The sequence below is a fragment of the Esox lucius genome, chromosome 14 (assembly GCF_011004845.1).
Source record: "Esox lucius isolate fEsoLuc1 chromosome 14, fEsoLuc1.pri, whole genome shotgun sequence".
Lineage (NCBI taxonomy): Eukaryota > Metazoa > Chordata > Actinopteri > Esociformes > Esocidae > Esox > Esox lucius.
In genome coordinates, this window is record NC_047582.1 from 37,394,588 (window position 1) to 37,414,369 (window position 19,782).

The 19,782-nt window shown below is 41.6% G+C and overlaps 1 protein-coding gene across 1 annotated transcript in view; it reads left to right on the forward strand.

Annotated features, from left to right (window-relative positions):
• Positions 1-19,782, forward strand: part of shank3b (SH3 and multiple ankyrin repeat domains 3b) — a 133,412-nt gene that overhangs the window by 70,126 nt on the left and 43,504 nt on the right. Inside the window, 5 exon segments of the mRNA XM_034296770.1 lie at positions 4,503-4,627; positions 5,126-5,258; positions 5,440-5,520; positions 7,562-7,585; positions 14,814-14,944. Coding sequence (XP_034152661.1) covers positions 4,503-4,627; positions 5,126-5,258; positions 5,440-5,520; positions 7,562-7,585; positions 14,814-14,944 — 494 coding nt within the window.

A 19,782-nucleotide genomic window follows, 5' to 3' on the forward strand; every position in this document is an offset into this window, starting at 1 on the left:
AACTGCACCGATCCGTCTGTCAATCTCCTGTTCCATCCTTCCCTCACTCGTGAACAAGACCCCTAGATACTTAAACTCCTTCACTTGAGGCAGGCACTCTCCACCAACCTGAAGTGGGCAAGCCACCCTATTCCGATTGAGGACCATGGCCTCAGATTTGGAGGTACTGATTCTCATCCCCACTGCTTCACACTCGGCTGCAAACCGTCCCAGTGCATGCTGAAGGTCCTGGTTTGAAGGTGCCAACACGACAACATCATCCGCAAAGAGCAGATACGAAATCGTGTGGTCCCCAAAACTGACACCCTCCGTCCCCTGGCTGCGCCTGGAAATTCTGTCCATAAAAATTACGAACAGAACCGGCGACAATGGGCAGCCCTGCCGGAGTCCAACATGCACTGGGAACAAGTCTGACCTACTGCCGGCAATGCGGACCAAGCTCCTGCTTCAGTCGTACAGGGACCTGACAGCCCTTAGCAAAGGACCCAGGACCCCATATTCCCAAAGCACTCTCCACAGGATGCCGCGAGGGACACAGTCAAATGCCTTCTCCAAATCCACAAAACACATGTAGATTGGTTGGGCAAACTCCCATGAACCCTCCAACACCCCGTAGAGGGTATAGAGCTGGTCCAGTGTTCCATGGCCCTGACGAAAACTACACTGTTCCTCCTGAATCCGAGGTTCTACTATCGGCCGTATTCTCCTCTCCAGAACCCTGGCATAGACTTTCCCGGGGAGGCTGAGAAGTGTGATTCCCCTATAGTTGAAACACACCCTCCGGTCCCTCTTCTTAAAAAGAGGGACCACCACCCCAGTCTGCCATCCCAGAGGCACTGTCCACGACCGCCACGTGATGTTGCACAGGCATGTCAACCAAGACAGCCCCACAACATCCAGAGACTTGAGGTACTCAGGCCTTGCCACCGAGGAGTTTCTTGACTACCTCTGTGACTTCAGCCCGGGTGATGGACGAGTCCACCTCTGAGCCCTCATCCTCTGCTTCCTCAACGGAAGACGTGACGGCGGGATTGAAGAGATCTTCGAAGTATTCCTTCCACCGCCCGACGACATCCCCAGTTGAGGTCAACAGCTGCCCACCTTTACTGTAAACAGCGTTGGTAGGACACTGTTTCCCTCTCCTGAGGCGCCGGACGGTTTGCCAGAATCTCTTCGAGGCCAGTCGATAGTCCTTCTCCATGGCCTCACCCAACTCTCAACTCTCTTCACCCGAGTGTCCAAGACATACGGCCGCAGGTCAGATGAAATGACAACAAAGACGATCATCGACCTGTGGCCTAGGGTGTCCTGGTGCCACGTGCACTGATGGACACCCTTATGCTTGAACATGGTGTTCGTTATGGACAAACTGTGACTAGCACAGAAGTCCAATAACTGAACACCGCTCGGGTTCAGATCAGGGGGGCCGTTCCTCCCAATCACACCCCTCCAGGTGTCACTGTCATTGCCCATGTGGGCATTGAAGTCCCCCAGTAGAACGATAGAGTCCCCAGTCGGAGCACTTTCCAGCACCCCTCCCAGAGACTCCAAGAAGGTCGGGTACTCTGCACTGCCGTTCGGCCCGTAGGCACAAACAACAGTGAGAGACCTATCCCCGACCCGTGGGCGCAGGGAAACGACCCTCTCGTTCACCGGGGTAAACTCCAACACATGGCGACAGAGCTGGGGAGCTATAAGCAAACACACACCAGCCCTCCGCCTCTCACCATGGGCAACTCCAGAGTGGTGAAGAGTCCATCTTCTCTCAAGGAGTGTGGTTCCAGAGCCCAAGCCATGCGTAGAGGTGATCCCGACTACCTCTAGTCGGAACCTCTCAACCTCTCGCACGATCTCAGGCTCCTTCTCTGACAGCGAGGTGACGTTCCACTTCCTAGAGCTAGTTTCCGTGTCCAGGGATCCGGCTGTCTAGGCCCCCGCCTTCGACTGCCGCCCGATCCTCTCCGCACCGGCCCCTTATGGTCCCTCCTGTGGGTGGTGAGCCCACGGGAAGGCGGCCCCACGTCGGCCCTATGGGGAAAGGCCCGGCCACCAGGCGCTCGCTTACGATCCCCAACCCCAGGCCTGGCTCCAGGGTGGGGCCCTGGCTGCGCCATGCCGGGCGACGTCACGGACCTAAAATGTTTTCTCATCATTAAGGGGGTTTTGAACCACTCTTAGTCTGACCCGTTGCCTAGGACCTGTTTGCCTTGGGAGACCCTACCAGGGGCATGTAGCCCCAGACAACATAGCTCCTAGGGTCACTCGGGTACTTAAACCCCTCCACCACGTTAAGGTGGCAGTTCATGGAAGGGTAAACAGGGGGATATATCTTGGTAATAATGAGGCAGTATTTAGGGGGAGGTAACTAGGTAATGAGCAGGGGGATATATCTTGGTAATGATGAGACAGTATTTAGGGGGAGGTAACCAGGTAATGAACAGGGGGATGTATCTATGTAATGATTAAATAATGATTGGGGGATGTATCTATGTAATGATAAAGTAATGACTGGGGAGATGTATCTATGTAATGATTTGGGGGATGTATCTATGTAATGATTAAATAATGATTGGGGGATGTATCTATAGTGGGGAGAACAAGTATTTGATACACTGCCAATTTTGCAGGTTTTCCCACTTACAAAGCATGTAGAAGTCTGTTTTCATATGTACTCTTCAACTGTGAGTGATGGAATCTAAAACAAAAATCCAGAAAATCACATTGTATGATTTCTAAGTAATTAATTTGCATTTTATTGCATGACATAAGTATTTGATACATCAGAAAAGCAGAACTTAATATTTGGTACAGAAAACTTTGTTTTCAATTACAGAGATCATATGTTTCCTGTAGTTCTTGACCAGGTTTGATCACACTGCAGCAGGGATTTTGGCCCACTCCTCCATACAGACCTTCTCCAGATCCTTCAGGTTTCGGGGCTGTCGTTGGGCAATACAGATCAGCTCCCTCCAAAGATTTTCTATTGGGTTCAGGTCTGGAGACTGGCTAGGCCACTCCAGGACCTTAAGATGCTTCTTACGGAGCCACTCCTTAGTTGCCCTGGCTGTGTGTTTCGGGTCGTTGTCATGCTGGAAGACCCATCTTCAATGCTCAATACATGGCCCCATCCATCCTCCCCTCAATACGGTGCAGTCGTCCTGTCCCCTTTGCAGAAAAGCATCCCCAGAGAATTATGTTTCCATCCATGCTTCACGGTTGGGATGGGGTTCTTGGGGTTGTACTCATCCTTCTTCTTCCTCCAAACACGGCGAGTGGAGTTTAGACCAAAAAGCTCTATTTTTGTCACATCAGACCACATGACGTTCTCCCATTCCTCCTCTGGATCATCCAGATGGTCATTGGCAAACTTAAGATGGGCCTGGACATGCGCTGGCTTGAGCAGGGGGACCTTGCAGGATTTTAATCCATGATGGCGTAGTGTGTTACTAATGGTTTTCTTTGAGACTATGGTCACAGCTCTCTTCAGGTCATTGACCAGGTTCTGCCGTGTAGTTCTGGGCTGATCCCTCACCTTCCTCATGATCATTGATGCCCCACAAGGTGCGATCTACAATTTTAGCCCTGATGTCCTTACACAGCTCTCTGGTCTTGGCCATTGTGGAGAGGTTGGAGTCTGTTTGATTGAATGTGTGGACAGGTGTTTTTTATACAGGTAACAAGTTCAAACAGGTGCAGTTAATACAGGTAATGAGTGGAGAACAGGAGGGCTTCTTAAAGAAAAACTAACAGGTCTGTGAAAGCCGGAATTCTTACTGGTTGGTAGGTGATCAAATACTTATGTCATGCAATAAAATTCTAATTGATTATTAAAAATCATACAATGTGATTTTCTGGATTTTTGTTTTAGATTCCGTCACTCACAGTTGAAGAGTACCGATAAAAAAAATGACAGACTTCTACATGCTTTATAAGTGTGAAAACCTGCTAAATCGGCAGTGTATCAAATACTTGTTCTCCCCACTGTAAACCACCTGCAAGAATTCTGAACCTCACAGACAACTATTACAAAATACTGCACACTGTCATTGATGCTAAAGGTGGCAATATACATAATTAAGAATTAAAGGTATGCAGACTTTTGAGCTCTACATGCTTTGTAAGTAGGAAAACCTGCAAAATCTGCAGTGTATCAAATACTTGTTCTCCCCACTGTATGTAATGATTGGGGTGATGTATCTATGTAATAATAAAGTAATGATTGGGGGGATGTATCTATGTAATAATAAAGTAATGATTGGGGGGATGTATCTATGTAATGATAAAGTATAAATTGGAGGAATGTATCTGATAGAGTAATGATTGGGGGGATGTATCTATGTATTGATTGGTGGGATGTATCTAAATAATGATAAAGTAATATTTGGTGGAATCTATCTGATAAAGTAATGTAAATCTAATGTAAAGTAAAAAATAAATTAACAAATCATGGCTAAAATGTTTTACAAACGAATGTTGTGTGTATTTGTTTTGCGTGTCTGTAGCAGAGACTCCCATAGAGGAATTTGCTCCGACCCCAGCATTTCCAGCACTGCAGTACCTGGAGTCTGTTGATCTGGAGGGGGTGGCGTGGAGGGCGGGGCTACGCACTGGAGACTTCCTCATTGAGGTAAACTAACACACAATTATTATTTTATTCATTCATACAATGCATCCTGATGCAAAACAGACAATACCAGACATAAACCATGACCATAACAACCAAACATTACCATAAACAGACCTCCTTCACAATAACAGACTCAACAACAATAAACAGACCTACATAACAATACCAGACATAACAAACATAAACAGACCTATATCACAATATCAGATATTACATCCATAAACAAACATTCATCAATATGAGACATAACAAACATGAACAGAAATACATCACAATATCAGGAACAAAAAGTCAGCCCTAAATGTACTCTGTAATGTTAATGTACTTAAAGGTGTCATATTTTTAAACTGGTTTGGAAATAATTTTAAGGCCACAGAACTGATTAACTAACACAATTTTCTATTTTTGGTAGACCAAGATAAAACATAAATACACATGTAGTGTACATTTCACGAAGAAACGAACAATAATTGAATCAGGATTAAATGTGTGTGTCAGGTGAATGGTAGTGATGTGGTGAAGGTGGGCCACAGACAGGTGGTGTCACTGATTCGTCAGGGTGGAAGTCAGCTCCTGATGAAGGTCGTTTCTGTCACCCGTAAACCGGAATCTGACTTAGTCCGCAAAAAAGGTATGGGAAAGACTGTGTGTCTATGTATACATTTGTACTTGCATGCATCTATGTGCCTTGTACCATGTGGATTTATTAATATGCTCAAAGTGATTTGATAGGTTGTTATTATTCTTTGAGTGATTTGATTGGTTGTTGTTACTCTTTGAGTGATTTGATTGACTGAAGTCCGTTCCACAGCCCCCCCCCCCCCCTAAGAGAGCACCCAGCACATCCCTTACCTTGCGCTCTAAGTCGATGACTGCTGAACTGGAGGAGATAGGTAATGGGCACACATGCATACACACACATTCATACACAAACACACACTCCCACATATATATTTACACACACATCCATATATACACACACACACCCCGATCCATAAAAACACACATACACCCACACATATTCGCATATACCCACATCCACATATACACACGCACTGCACACATTCACACACACACATCCATTTATACACACTTTTGTTGGCTTTACCTCTGGGATCACAAGATCAACTTACCTCCTGTTATTTATCAGACCTCAGTTTTAATCAGGTGACGGCGCCAAGCGTCTTTAGTTATTTCACACTTGCCTTAGAATCTTTTTAGTTTGATTTTACGTCTTTGGTGGGATTATACCAAACTCAGTTTACCAGGCACTTGAATGTAGCGTAAGGCGTAACTTGACCCACTTCAAGGTCAGTTAACTTCCACCCTGGCTTATGACACACATCCTAAGTCTGGAACGGTCCTATCAATCAGTCCTCCGACGGAGGAACTTTTTATGTTGCCACCCGGCGGTTCCTAAGGCTCAACAATATTTATAGTTGTAATTTTTTAGAACTGGTTCACCCACCGAGACTGATGTACTGATAGTCGCCCCTATCGTACTTGTGCTGGCGTTATATAGCCTTTAGGTCCCCTTATGGTCTGTTTAATCTATTTTCTGGGGCTCTCCAAGGTGTGGGTATTTCCCAGCTGTAACTTACCAACCCTTGTCAGCCTGTTCCCCTCCTATCTGGCTCTAAGCCAACCTCCTAGCATTCAGGGCAATGTCTGCCCAGACGCAATGCCAGAGGTTGGATCTTTTAATGGCAGTGACACAAGTTTCGTATTCCTTCTCGGGAATGAATCCCTGGTCAACCCACTTCTTTTGTCCCTAACATAGACTATGAAAAATATACTTACCTACTAGTAAACACAGAACAAACACCTCAAGGAATTAATGTATTTTTTACCCAACCTTGGAGCAAACCAGTACCAAACACACTCTCACCGACGAGGGACTTGGACGGGGAACTGATATTGTCTCTAGGTCTAAGTTTTGATTTATGGAGTACATGGAATCTCACTGACTACTATCTCTAGTAAAAACAGGGCTTCGGCTCAGAGGCAGAGGAATTAAAATCAAGCATTTGATAATCACACACCCACACAGAGACCAAGAGGAGACAGAGCTCTTACAAATTCCTACCTTTATATAGTCACAAATACAGACAGCGCCGGGTCCCGGGTGGATCCAAGAGTCAGATCAACTCTTCTCGAGTCTTCGCTCAAAAAGCAATAAAAGCTCCATTATCGGACCCTCCAGGCCCTTTTATAAAGTTTTTTATTTGTGAAGGCACCATTAATGCTGAACAATATATACACGTTTTGGAGCAACATATGCTGCCATCCACACAACGTCTTTTTCAGGGAAGGCCTTGCTTATTTGAACATGAAAATGCCAAACCACATTCTGCAAGTATTACAACAGCATGGATCCGTAGTTAAAGAGTCTGGGTGCTAAACTGGCCTGCCTGCAGACCAAACCTGTCACCCATTGAAAACATTTGGTCCATTATGAAAGAAGAAATATGACAAAGAAGACACTGTTGAGGGGCTGAAATCGTACATCACACAAGAATGGGAAAACATTTCACTTTCACAACTACAGCAGTTGATCTCCTCTGTTCCCAAACACTTGTTGGAAGAAAAGGTGATGCAACACCGTGGTAAACATGCGTCTGTCCCAAAGTTTTTGAAGCATGTTGCTGGCATCAAATTCAAAATAGGCATGTCTTTTTCAAAAAACAATAACATTTGTCAGGTTCAACATTTGATATGTTGTCTTTGTATTATTTTCAATATAGGGATAAATGCCCCTCAATGCATTCTGTTCTTATTTGCATATAATACAGCATCCCAACTTTTTTGGAAATGGGGTTGTATTCACACACACCCATATCCACACGTCCAGACACATACTATACACAAACACACACACACACACACACGCACATGTAATGTGTGAGTAACCTGATGCATGCTTTTTCCTGTAAGCCTCTGCCAGGAGAAGAAGAGTGGGTGAGTGGGTTTCCTTTTGTTGTGCTTAATAATTTGGTGTTGTTCAGTTTTTGTGCTGTATTGTCTAGCACAGAGGTTCCCAAACTAGGGGTCGCGACCCCATGTGTGGTCACCTGGTATGAAAATGGGGTCGAGGGAGAATGTTTTACAATTGACTCTCATAGCCACAAATAAAAAAAAATATTATATAATTTTTCTTCACATGGTTGTGGTCACAATAATTTTTAGATATCGAAATGGGGTTGTCGGCCAAAAACAGTTTGGGAACCCCTGGTCTAGCACTATGTAGCATTGTGTATTGCTGAGTTTTATTGTGTAGTACTATTAAATATTATGTAGCACAGTGTTGTGTAGTTTATGTTTTCTCTATTATTCATTTAACCTTTTGGGGAAATCAATTTAGACGTGGATCTCATTCACTACGGTACAAATAATAGAATACACAAAAACATATTCATCAACACCGGTACAGTGATCAAAGTCATGGCAATTCCCCTGAATAGAACCCTTTGGGAAGTAGTTACAGAGGGAAAATCCTAATGACACTATAACAGGTTTATTGCTTGCAAGGAGAGAGGAATCATAGTTACAAGGTCAACCGTGAGACATCTCTAAAGTAGCAAAGGACAACCATCAGTACTTACAGTGGGGAGAACAAATATTTGATACACTGCTGATTTTGCAGGTTTTCCCACTTACAAAGCATGTAGAAGTCTGTCATTTTTATCATAGCTACTCTTCAACTGTGAGTGATGGAATCTAAAACAAAAATCCAGAAAATCACTGTATGATTTTTAAGTAATTAATTAGCATTTTATTGCATGACATAAGTTTTGATACATCAGAAAAGCATAACTTAATATTTGGTACATAAACCTTTGTTTGCAATTACAGAGATCATACGTTTCCTGTAGTTCTTGACCAGGTTTGCACACACTGCAGCAGGGATTTTGGCCCACTCCTCCATACAGACCTTCTCCAGATCCTTCAGGTTTCGGGGCTGTCGTTGGGCAATACAGACTTTCAGCTCCCTCCAAAGATTTTCTATTGGGTTCAGGTCTGGAGACTGGCTAGGCTACTCCAGGACCTTGAGATGCTTCTTACGGAGCTACTCCTTAGTTGCCCTGGCTGTGTGTTTTGGTCATTGTCATGCTGGAAGACCCAGCCATGACCCATCTTCAATGCTCTTACTGAGGGAAGGAGGTTGTTGCCTAAGATCTGGTGATACATGGCCCCATCCATCCTCCCCTTAATACGGTGCAGTCATCCTGTCCTCTTTGCAGAAAAGCATCCCCAAAGAATTATGTTTCCACCTCCATGCTTCACGGTTGGGATAGTGTTCTTGGGGTTGTACTCATCCTTCTTCCTCCAAACACGGCGAGTGGAGTTTAGACCAAACAGTTCTATTTTTGTTTCATCAGACCACATGACCTTTTCCCATTCCTCCTCTGGATCATCCAGATGGTCATTGGCAAACTAAAGACGGGCCTGGACATGGGCTGGCTTGAGCAGGGGGACCTTGCATGCGCTGCAGGATTTTAATCCATGGCAGCGTAGTGTGTTACTAATGGTTTTCTTTGAGACGATGGTGCCATCTCTCTTCAGGTCATTGCCTTGGTCCTGCCATGTAGTTCTGGGCTGATCCCTCACCTTATGATCATTGATGCCCCACGAGGTGAGATCTTGCATGGAGCCCCAGACCGAGGGAGATTGACCATCATCTTGAACTTCTTCCATTTTCTAATAATTGCGCCAATAGTTGGCTTCTCACCAAGCTGCTTGCCTATTGTCCTATAGCCCATCCCAGCCTTGTGCAGGTCTACAATTTTAGCCCTGATGTCCTTACACAGCTCTCTGGTCTTGGCCATTGTGGAGAGGTTGAAGTCTGTTTGGTTGAATGTGTGGACAGGTGTCTTTTATACAGGTAACGAGTTCAAACAGGTGCAGTTAATACAGGTAATGAGTGGAGAACAGGCAGGCTTCTTAAAGAAAAACTAACAGGTCTGTGAGAGACGGAATTCTTACTGGTTGGTAGGTGATCCAATACTTATGTCATGCAATAAAAGGAAAATTAATTATTTAAAAATCATACAATGTGATTTTCTGGATTCCGTCTCTCACAGTTGAAGCGTACCTATGATAAAAATTACAGACCTCTACATGCTTTGTGAGTAGGAAAACCTGCAAAATCTCCCCACTGCAAATGTGGCTGTGTTCAGAATTAACCAATCACATTCAAATTCATGTTAAATAGAAGTCATGACACACCTGCCATCATTTAAAGTGACTGATTAATCACAAATAAAGTTCAGCTGTTTTAATAGGATTTTCCTGACATTTTCTTAGTTGCATCTCAGACCAAAAGCCATGGTCTGCAGAGAGCTTCCAAAGCATCAGAGGGATCTCATTGTTGAAAGATATCAGTCAGAAGAAGGGTACAAAATGATTTCCAAAGCATTAGATATACCATGGAACACAGTGAAGACAATTATCATCAAGTGGACAAAATATGGCACAACAGAGACACACAAGAACTGGACGTCCCTCCAAAATTGATGAAAAAATGAGAAGAAAACTGGTCAGGGAGGCTTCCAAGAGGCCTACAGCAACATTAAAGGAACTGCAGGAATTTCTTGCAAGTACTGGCTATGTGCTACATGTGACAACAATCCCCCGTATTCTTCATATGAATGGGCTATGGGGTAGGGTGGCAAGATGGAAGCCTTTTCTTACAAAGAAAAACATCCAAGCCCGACTGAAGTTTGCAAAAACAAACATCAAGTCCCCTGTGATGGTAATTCCATCGATCGACACTCTTAAAGGAGTAAGAAACAGAGACAAAATGATCTTGGCACAATCATTTTATTATTATTTGCAAAGAGACGTGTCAAACGCTTACAAACATAATCGTCGGAGGAGTCTCTGCCGTAAGACATGAACAATCCGTATTTATTTCAAATGTTAGAAGGGGTGTGGTAAGTTGTTGCCCATCTGTCTTGTGTAACATTTACCCAAAGGGCAGGCTGTCCCCCCACCTTATCCTTCTCAACTCCTGAGGAGACACAATGTCTGGATAATCAACAGAGACACTAAAGGGTAACCCTTTAATCCACCGTTGCCGGTCAAGGATGTCTCCTTTTCAAACACCAGATCCCTCTTGGCATCTTTAACTAGTAACTCATTCATACATGTATAGGACGACCAAGAATACATCAGTTCAAGAATTTTCACTACACCCTCAAAAGCACGTGGGAAAATGTGTTATGGTTTGATGAAACCAAGGTTGAACTTATTGGCCATAATTCCAAAAGGTATGTTTGTTGCAAAAACAACACTGCACATCACCCAAAGAACACCATACCCACAGTGAAGCATGGTGGTGGCAGCATCATGCTTTGGGGCTGTTTTTCTTCAACTGGAACCAGGGCCTTAGTCAGGGTGGAGGGAATCATGAACAGTTCCAAATACCAGGCAATCTTGGCACAAAACCTTCAGGCATCTGTTAGAAAGCTGAAGATGAAGAGAAGGTTCACCTTTCAGCACAACCATGACCCAAAGCACACATCCAAATCCACAAAAAGCATGGCTTCACCAGAAGAAGATTAACATTTTGGAATAGCCCAGCCCGAGCCCAGACCTGAATCCAATTGAACAATGAAATTTAACACTACTGTTGTTTGCTCCTTGGGGTTTAAGGCCGGGTGTCTCTGTAAAGCACTTTCTGACAACTGCTGTTGTAAAAAGGGCTTTATAAATAAAAAAATAAATAAAAAAAAAATACATCTGTGGGGTGATCTGAAGACGGAAGTGCCGAGGAAATGTCCTCGCAATCCGACAGATTTGGAGCGCTTTTGCAAAGAAGAGTAGGCATATATTGCCACGTCAAGATGTGCCATGCTAATAGACTCCTACCAAAAAAGACTGAGTGCTGTAATAAAATCAAAAGGTGCTTCAACTAAATATTAGTTTAAGGGTGTGCACACATATCCAACCAGGTTATTAGAGTTTTTTATTTTTTATTTTTCCCCCTCAAAGATTTAAATTAGTTTTTCAATTGGATTGTTCATGTTATGGGTCACAGTAAAGGTGGAAAAAGTTCTGACATGATTTATATTTGTCTCATTCTTTTACATCACAAGAAACTGGCATTTTAACAGGGTTGTGTAGACTTTTTATATCCACTGTATATATCAGGGGTCTAAATACATTCAATGCATGTATATAAGCCTATAGCATAGGTATTTTTACAAATAGATGTAAAGTACTCTGGTGGAGTGTTCCCTGTCTAATGACACCTTTTATTTAGCCTGTCCTAACCCTAACACTAACCCTGTCCTTGCCAGCTACAGGGGCAACAGGCTAAATGAGACTATAATTTGTTAAATATGAGACATTATATTGTTAGATTACAAGACTAACTCTAAGGCATTCTTCTTCATCTCAAATTAATCAAACTAAGTACGAGTTGAGTCAGTGCACACCGCCACAGTTGAATAATAGGAATATAGCAACACCTTTTCAGACATTTGTAAACTTTATTAATGATAAAAAAATAAGAAATCAAATTAACTATTACAGTAATTAAGGAAAATGAAATTTGTTTAGAAAATACGAACTTCACATTATACAAGTACCAAACAATTCAACTAGAGGGAAAATATGTAACAATATAATGAATCAAAACAGTGTTCTCTTCTTATTTTATCTTTCTTTTTACATCTGTGAAAAAGGCATTGCCCTCCATATTCCATAAATCAAAAATAGATTATTCCAATGTATAGCCTCCTCCTTTTTCTCTCTCCAGCAGCAGGCAGTCACAGAAAGTGATAACGTGCATACAATTTCTGTTTCAATTGACTTAAAGATAAACTTGCTGTTATCTTAAGATATCAGCTGCCTTTACATCAGAAATGTTTTCTTTATATTTATTGCATAATGGTTGGATCCAGTTGGTCCAGTCAGGAAATACAATTTTACCGCACATACTCAAGACCTGTCACAATTATGTCAAACCAAGATCCGAGAAAAAAGTACAAATGTTGGACCCAGACCCGCTCGGGTCTCGGGTTGGATGTCAGAATTTCAGGTCTGGTGGACCCGTGAAGACCTCTACTCTGAAGCTCAATTCTGAGACTGTTCTTTAAATAGTTTTTTACTAAATATAGCAACTTCTGATCAACCCATATCAATTTCAGGTTTAAATTAAAAACTTCAGATTTGCTCACTTCCATTTTAAGCCATGCCCATTCTGAGTATGAATATGGATACAGATAATTTAGTTGGTTGAACAGATACAGGTATCATCCCTACATTTTGCACTGCATTTGCCTTCATTGCACATCTATGAATTCCACATGTAACATACAGTTTACTTAATACTTTAGATTAAATAGATAAAGTTCCCACCCTCTTCTATTTGTACTTCTGGTTAGATGCTAACCGTATTTCATTCTACAGTTAATCAGCACAACAATTTTCAGCTGTGCTAACATAATCACAAAAGTGTTTTGTAATGATCATTTAGCCTTTTAAAATGATAAACTAAAATGATAGTTGCTGATAATGGGCCTCTGTATGCCTATGTAGATATTCCCATTTTTTTTTGCTGTTTCCAGCTACAATAGTCATTTACAACATTAACAATGTCTACACTGTATTTCTGATCAATTTTATGTTATTTTAATGGAGAATTTATTTTTCTTTTCTTTCAATTTTGTGACCCTAAAACTTTTGAACAGTAGTGTATACTCCAGTGATAGTTAATTGTATCAACACTGTAGGTTATAGTTATAAAGGACTTAAACGGGGTAGGTAGCTATGAGACAGATGAAAGGGCAGGCAGGCGAGCCCAGTGGTGGCAGCTGCTGATCCTGGAACAAAGTTCCTCCCTCCAGAGCTCCACAGGCAACCCAAACAGCTGGCACCACAAACAGACAAAGGAAGTGCTGACTGAGAGTGGGGTTGATGGTCTGCTCCATACTCCGAGACACAGCAAGTGCAGACTGAGACTGGAGTTGATGGTCTTTTCTGTACTCCCAGAGAAGACCATTAGCAGTGCCTCAGCAGGGGTCCCGTGCGGGAGTGCCGTAGCCTCTGAAAACCCAGTCATCATAGTGTTGTTCCTCTCAGCTCATCCCTAGATAACACCAGCAATATATTCGTAGTTATTGTAAAAGATTAATCCAATTTAACATTAATCTGAAAGAAATATAATCAGAGCATGCAGCTAAAGGAAAGGGCTCTTGAGCTGTCAAATGATTTACACGTCTTGATTGAGCTTTTTGCGGTCTTCAAGAACATTACCCAAATCCAGGAAGCATATGAAAAATATTTATGACAGGAAAATCCTACCATATCAGGATGGATTGCTCAATACTGCCAACTGAGGGTACGTCTAACATCAGCAGTGTTATGAGCACTTTCCGCCGCTGGTGCCGCTCACCGGTTCATCCTGTTCTACTCCGCTTGTGTCAGAGTTGACATTTGTTGCCGATCGGTGTAAGGGAATATCTAAAAAGTATTTGTCAGCAATTCAACAATAGACACCGTCAGATTATTGTCACTCCACTTGTCAGCAGATGGTCAAGCTTACCAACAGGTTTTCAGCTATTGTTCTGTCATCATCACTGGAACCTGTACCGAATTCAAACTCTTCAGTGGAAGGAAGGCCTTGCTCAGACCTGGAGGTTTTCCTTTAACCACTGTTTTAGGCATAAACATCAATGTTTCTGGTGCTAAAACTGTGTTGTCCTGAAATTGGATTGAAGGAAATTGATGCAATGATCTCAAATGTTTTGTGCAAACAAGCATATATTGATTATATTTTTATTCATGTGGAATCAAATGACATCATGAAAAGCAGCTCAGATCATTTGAAGCATCATTTTATTTTAAGCATGTGATATTATACCCAAGACAACTCTAGGCTTTAATTGCTGCCACAGGTGCTTTGAAGGGGTCTGAATTCTTATGCAAATGTTTGCATAGGCATTTGCCAACAGGTTTCTGATTGGTCATTATAGGGTGTATAATGACCAATCAGATTGACTGTAACATAACTAAGTGGAAACAGACTAAGTGGAATACTTTCCTCTGTGTATATAGTTGTGTAAATATATATAGTTTTGTTGTGAAGTGTTTTGTAGTACAGTTTGTATTGTGTAATGTTGTCTAATAATGTGTAGTATTGTACAATATTATGTGGTATTATATGGTATATATATTTTAGAAAAGCTGGACGAGATGCTGATTGGGACCCAGGAGGTAGTGATGAGAAAACGTCCCTCAGAGGCTGACTACAGAGCTGCTACTGTGAAGCAGCGGCCAACCAGTCGACGAATCACGCAGCAAGAGATCAATGTGAGTCTCGAGAGTCACAATTAAGGTTGCACAATTTGTGGAATATTTTAATGTGGAATATGTATGAATGAACAGCATATATAGGAATTGATAGAATAAAATGGAAACATAAGATATTTGCATAGGCTGAATTTACCATCTCACATGCAGACAGAAACATAAACCTTTTACTAGTATCATTATGAGGATTTTGACAAATATGATTGTAGTATGATTATTTAATCCCAAGCTAAAAACCATTATATTTTAAGTGTTTGATTTTGGAACTACTAAATTTTAGGAAATATTTAAATATATTACAAATTTTATACAAAAAAAGTACAAAAAAATATTTAAACAAGAAACCAGGCATGCCTAGTCCAATAGCAATAGAAAGTTTTGCCCTCTTGAGATTTGACCCAGGTCGTCCACGTGAAAGGTTGTCGCTAACCACTACACCCAAAGCTACATTCAACACGTTTCTATCCTGAACAAATCCTCTTTTGCCACTGGCCGTTTTAACAGCTTATTAGCCAGTAATACGCTTTACCAGTATCTAATAACTTACTGGAATAGTCATAGGAATTGAGCAATTGCTAGCGAGTCTGCCAAAGCTATTTCATTTCATGGCATTACAACATATTTTTTTCTTTCAATCATTAATGACATTGATACAATAACTATCAAGAAAGGTGACGATAACTAACTTTTTCATCAAGTGAAACAACGAGAGAATCGTGGAAATAAAATAAATAAATGTTGTTCAAAATAGATTTGAACTTGAGCCTTCCACATGAGAGGCACTGTCTTTGACCATAACGCCACGGCATTACGCATTTCACCAGTCGCTAATCATTGTTAAAACTGACTAACGTTTCTTATTACATTTACCTCAACCAGAAATAGCATCTATGAGCTGTTGCCACTGGCCGTTTGAACAGCTTATTAGCCAGTAATAGGCTTACTGCTATCTACTAACTTCTTAGGAGTAATCAAAAGCAATTGCTAGTGAGACTGAAGATGAACTTTTCCATGCCAGAAACTGTTGCAATATAACCGTATACAATTTCAGGTTTTTTTTGCCAGCAAGGTTTTCTTCAATAAGGAATAATTCACAATGCATACTTCGCTTCGCCTGCGAGTTGATATGAACTCGGGACCTAAAGTTCACAAATCCGCTTCTCTAACCACTACGCTGTTTAACAAGGGGTGGTAGTCAGTCAGTCAGTCACTCACTCAGTAAGAGACATTCGCTGTTATTAGCCTTACGCAGTCCGGCAGAAAATTAAGGGAACAAAATTATCACAGGAAAAACCAAGTCAATGAGACATATGCTTCCAGTTAGGAAGCATATGTGATTGTGAATCAATGTCACCTGTTTTGGTGCAAATGAAAGTGACAACAAGTGCACTGGAGAGGCAACAGCAAGACAAGGCCCAAAAAGGGAATGGTTTTGCAGGTCGTTACACGAGAGCTGGACATAGTAGAGCCATAGTAGAGCATCAACCCAGCAGCAGGACCGGTTCCTGCTTCTTTGTGCAAGGAGGAACAAGAGGAGCACTGCCAGAGCCCTACAAAATTACCTCCAGCTGGTTTACTGGTGTGCATTTTTCTGACCAAACTGTCAGAAACAGACTCCATGAGGGTGGCATGAGGGTCTGACATCCTCTAGTAGGACCTGTGCTCACAGCCCAGCACCTAGCAGCTCGATTGGCATTCGCCAGAGAACACCAGAATTGGCATGTCAGCCATTGGCGCCCCACAGGGGCGGTGCCAGCCGATTTTGCCGGGGCTTCAGCCCCGGATGTTTTGAGTGTAGCCCCGAATCTCGAATGAGGGAAAAAAAAAAATTTATTATTTTTTTTTAAGCCTATGTAAACCCGCGAAATCACAAGTTGTCCTATTTCGTTGCGCTTTGGCTTTGCACGTACTGCATACAGCCTGTAAAAATATACCTTAAAAATAATCTAGCCATATAGGCCTACATTACTTTGCTGCCGTTTCTTCCTCCCTTTTGAATATGTAGCAGGTAGGGGAGGGGCTAGCCTAGTAGCAAAGTCAAGTGTCTGAGCGTGCGATTTAATAACGACAGACAGCGAGCGGGAAGTGACAAATGAAGCAAACAAGACTTTGGGGATTCTTTGGAAAGAAGTCAGTGGGTAAGAAATGAATTCAGTTTTTTTATCCTTTAAATCTAAAGATCATCTTCTGGCTGTCTTTCACTATATGTCTATTTGTTAACTACTGCAGCTAGTTATTAGGCTACTAGCATCACTTGTATGTTACTAGTAGCATCTGATATAAGTTAGTATGATACTAGCAAGCAAGTGATAGAAGATTGCTCAATCAAATATAAAATAATGTGATCATCATCATCAATCATTAAACAGTGTGTAAATCAAAAGTAAAAAAAAAAACGCTTAATATTACCAAATGAAATGAAGGGTAAGTTAACCCACAAATAGCCTATAACAACTGTCTGTGAAGGTTTGGACTTTGGACTCGATCTACTCCATCTGTGTTTTTTATTATTATTCTGAATCCGTTCTGAATCTGATCAAGGTGTAGTCTTTAACTTTTTTTGTTTAAAATGTTGCCTTTCTTTACGAAAGTTACCAACAATCAAGTGTTGATAAAAAAAATGCAACATGAAGCTAATGAAATGTTTTTAAAATTAAGGTACAGTTAAAGTTTTTTTTTTAATGAAAATAAATCTTTTTTTTTATAAAAAAATATCTACATTTAAACATAATAGTATACTGTGCAAGTGCAAACATAATACAAAATAGTGAACTATAAGTATATTTTTATGTTGACTTGCAAGTATACTCCCTGCTGAAAAATTCAGCTAAAACCAGCCTAAGCTGTAGCCTGGCAGTAGCCTGGCAGTCATGTCCATTGAGAGGGGAATTGTGTGTGTCACAGACCATAACAGTGTCATGAACCGATTTGCAATGCTCAAACCAAGAAAATACCCTTTAATGATACCCAGCCAGCAAGTGATGAGAAAGACAAAAGCAAGTGATGAGAAAGACAAAAGCAAGTGATGAGAAAGACAAAAGCAAGTGATGTGAAAGACTACAGCAGGTGATGAGAAAGACAAAAGCAGGTGATGAGAAAGACAAAAGCAGGTGATGTGAAAGACAAAAGCAAGTGATGAGAAAGACTACAGCAGGTGATGAGAAAGACAAAAGCAAGTGGATGTGAAAGACAAAAGCAGGTGATGAGAAAGACAAAAGCAAGTGATGAGAAAGACAAAAGCAGGTGATGAGAAAGACAAAAGCAGGTGATGAGAAAGACAAAAGCAGGTGATGAGAAAGACAAAAGCAAGTGATGAGAAAGACAAAAGCAAGTGATGAGAAAGACAAAAGCAAGTGATGAGAAAGACAAAAGCAAGTGATGAGAAAGACTACAGCAGGTGATGAGAAAGACTACAGCAGGTAAGGCCCGGTACTACCTTAATGGACAAAAATGAATGGGCATGCATTGTACATTGACGCTCTACCCTCCCAAAAAAAAAAGCTGCCTGTTTGGCGGCAGGAGGCTAGTTTTACTAACTTGGTGTACAGCCCTCCTGCCAAAACTGCAGTTCATGAAAATTCCACTAGAGGGACTCTAGCTCCACCGAACTCAAACTGGAGGAGAATCAGGGTTTCTAGAGTTGGCCAGCTGAGGTGACCGTCGTTTATATTGCCCGTGTACAGTTGTACTGCCCAATTGTACGCCCAATGGGTCTGCCCATTCTATTCGGTCCTGGACCCCCCAAGTCAAAAATTTTGACATTTACTAGGCAAATGTACAAATTATACCGCCCAATTGTACATCTTATGAGAACACCCATAGACTTCGGTCAGAGAACCCTGGAGTCAAAATTTTGACTTTTACTAGGCAAATGTACAAATTATACCGCCCAAATGTACATCCTATTAAAACATCCATAGACTTCGGTCAGATGACCCTGGAGTCAAAATTTTGACTTTTACTAGGCAAATGTACAAATTATACCGCCCAAATGTACATCCTATTAAAACACCCATAGACTTCGGTCAGATGACCCTGGAGTCAAAATTTTGACTTTTACTAGGCAAATGTACAAATTATACCGCCCAAATGTACATCCTATTAAAACACCCATAGACTTCGGTCAGATGACCCTGGAGTCAAAATTTTGACTTTTACTAGGCAAATGTACAAGTTATACTGCCCAATTGTACAACATATCAGACCACCCATATGCTGTTGTCCGAGACCCCCAAAGTCAAAATTTTGACTTTTACTAGGCAAATGTACAAGTTATACTGCCCAATTGTACAACTAATGAGACTACCCATACGCTTTGGTCCGAGACCCCCGGAGTCAACATTTTTACATTTGCTGTGCAAATGTACCTATAATACTTCTCAATTGTGTGCCCGATGGGATCACCCATAATACTCTTCACTCCATACTCCCCCATTCCAAATTATGACATTTACTGGGCAAATGTACTTAGAATACTTCCCAATTGTACACCCAATGAAATTACCCCATAATACACCTCACTCCATATTCCCCCAGTCCATATATTGACATTTACTGGACAAATGTACTCATAGTACGTACCAGTAGTACTCCCAATTGAATTACCCCATTTTACACTTCACTCATACTCCCCCAGTCCAAATTTTGACATATACTGGGTAAATGTACTTATAATACCGCCTAATTGTACATGAGAAGGAGACTTCTTAAAGACATGGGAGTTGGATTTTACAAGTGTACATGAAGAAGCAAATGTATTACACATTATTATTAAGCATTTTAAGCCTTTTCTACATTGTACAATTGGGCAGTATTTCCTACCCATTCATTTACATTGC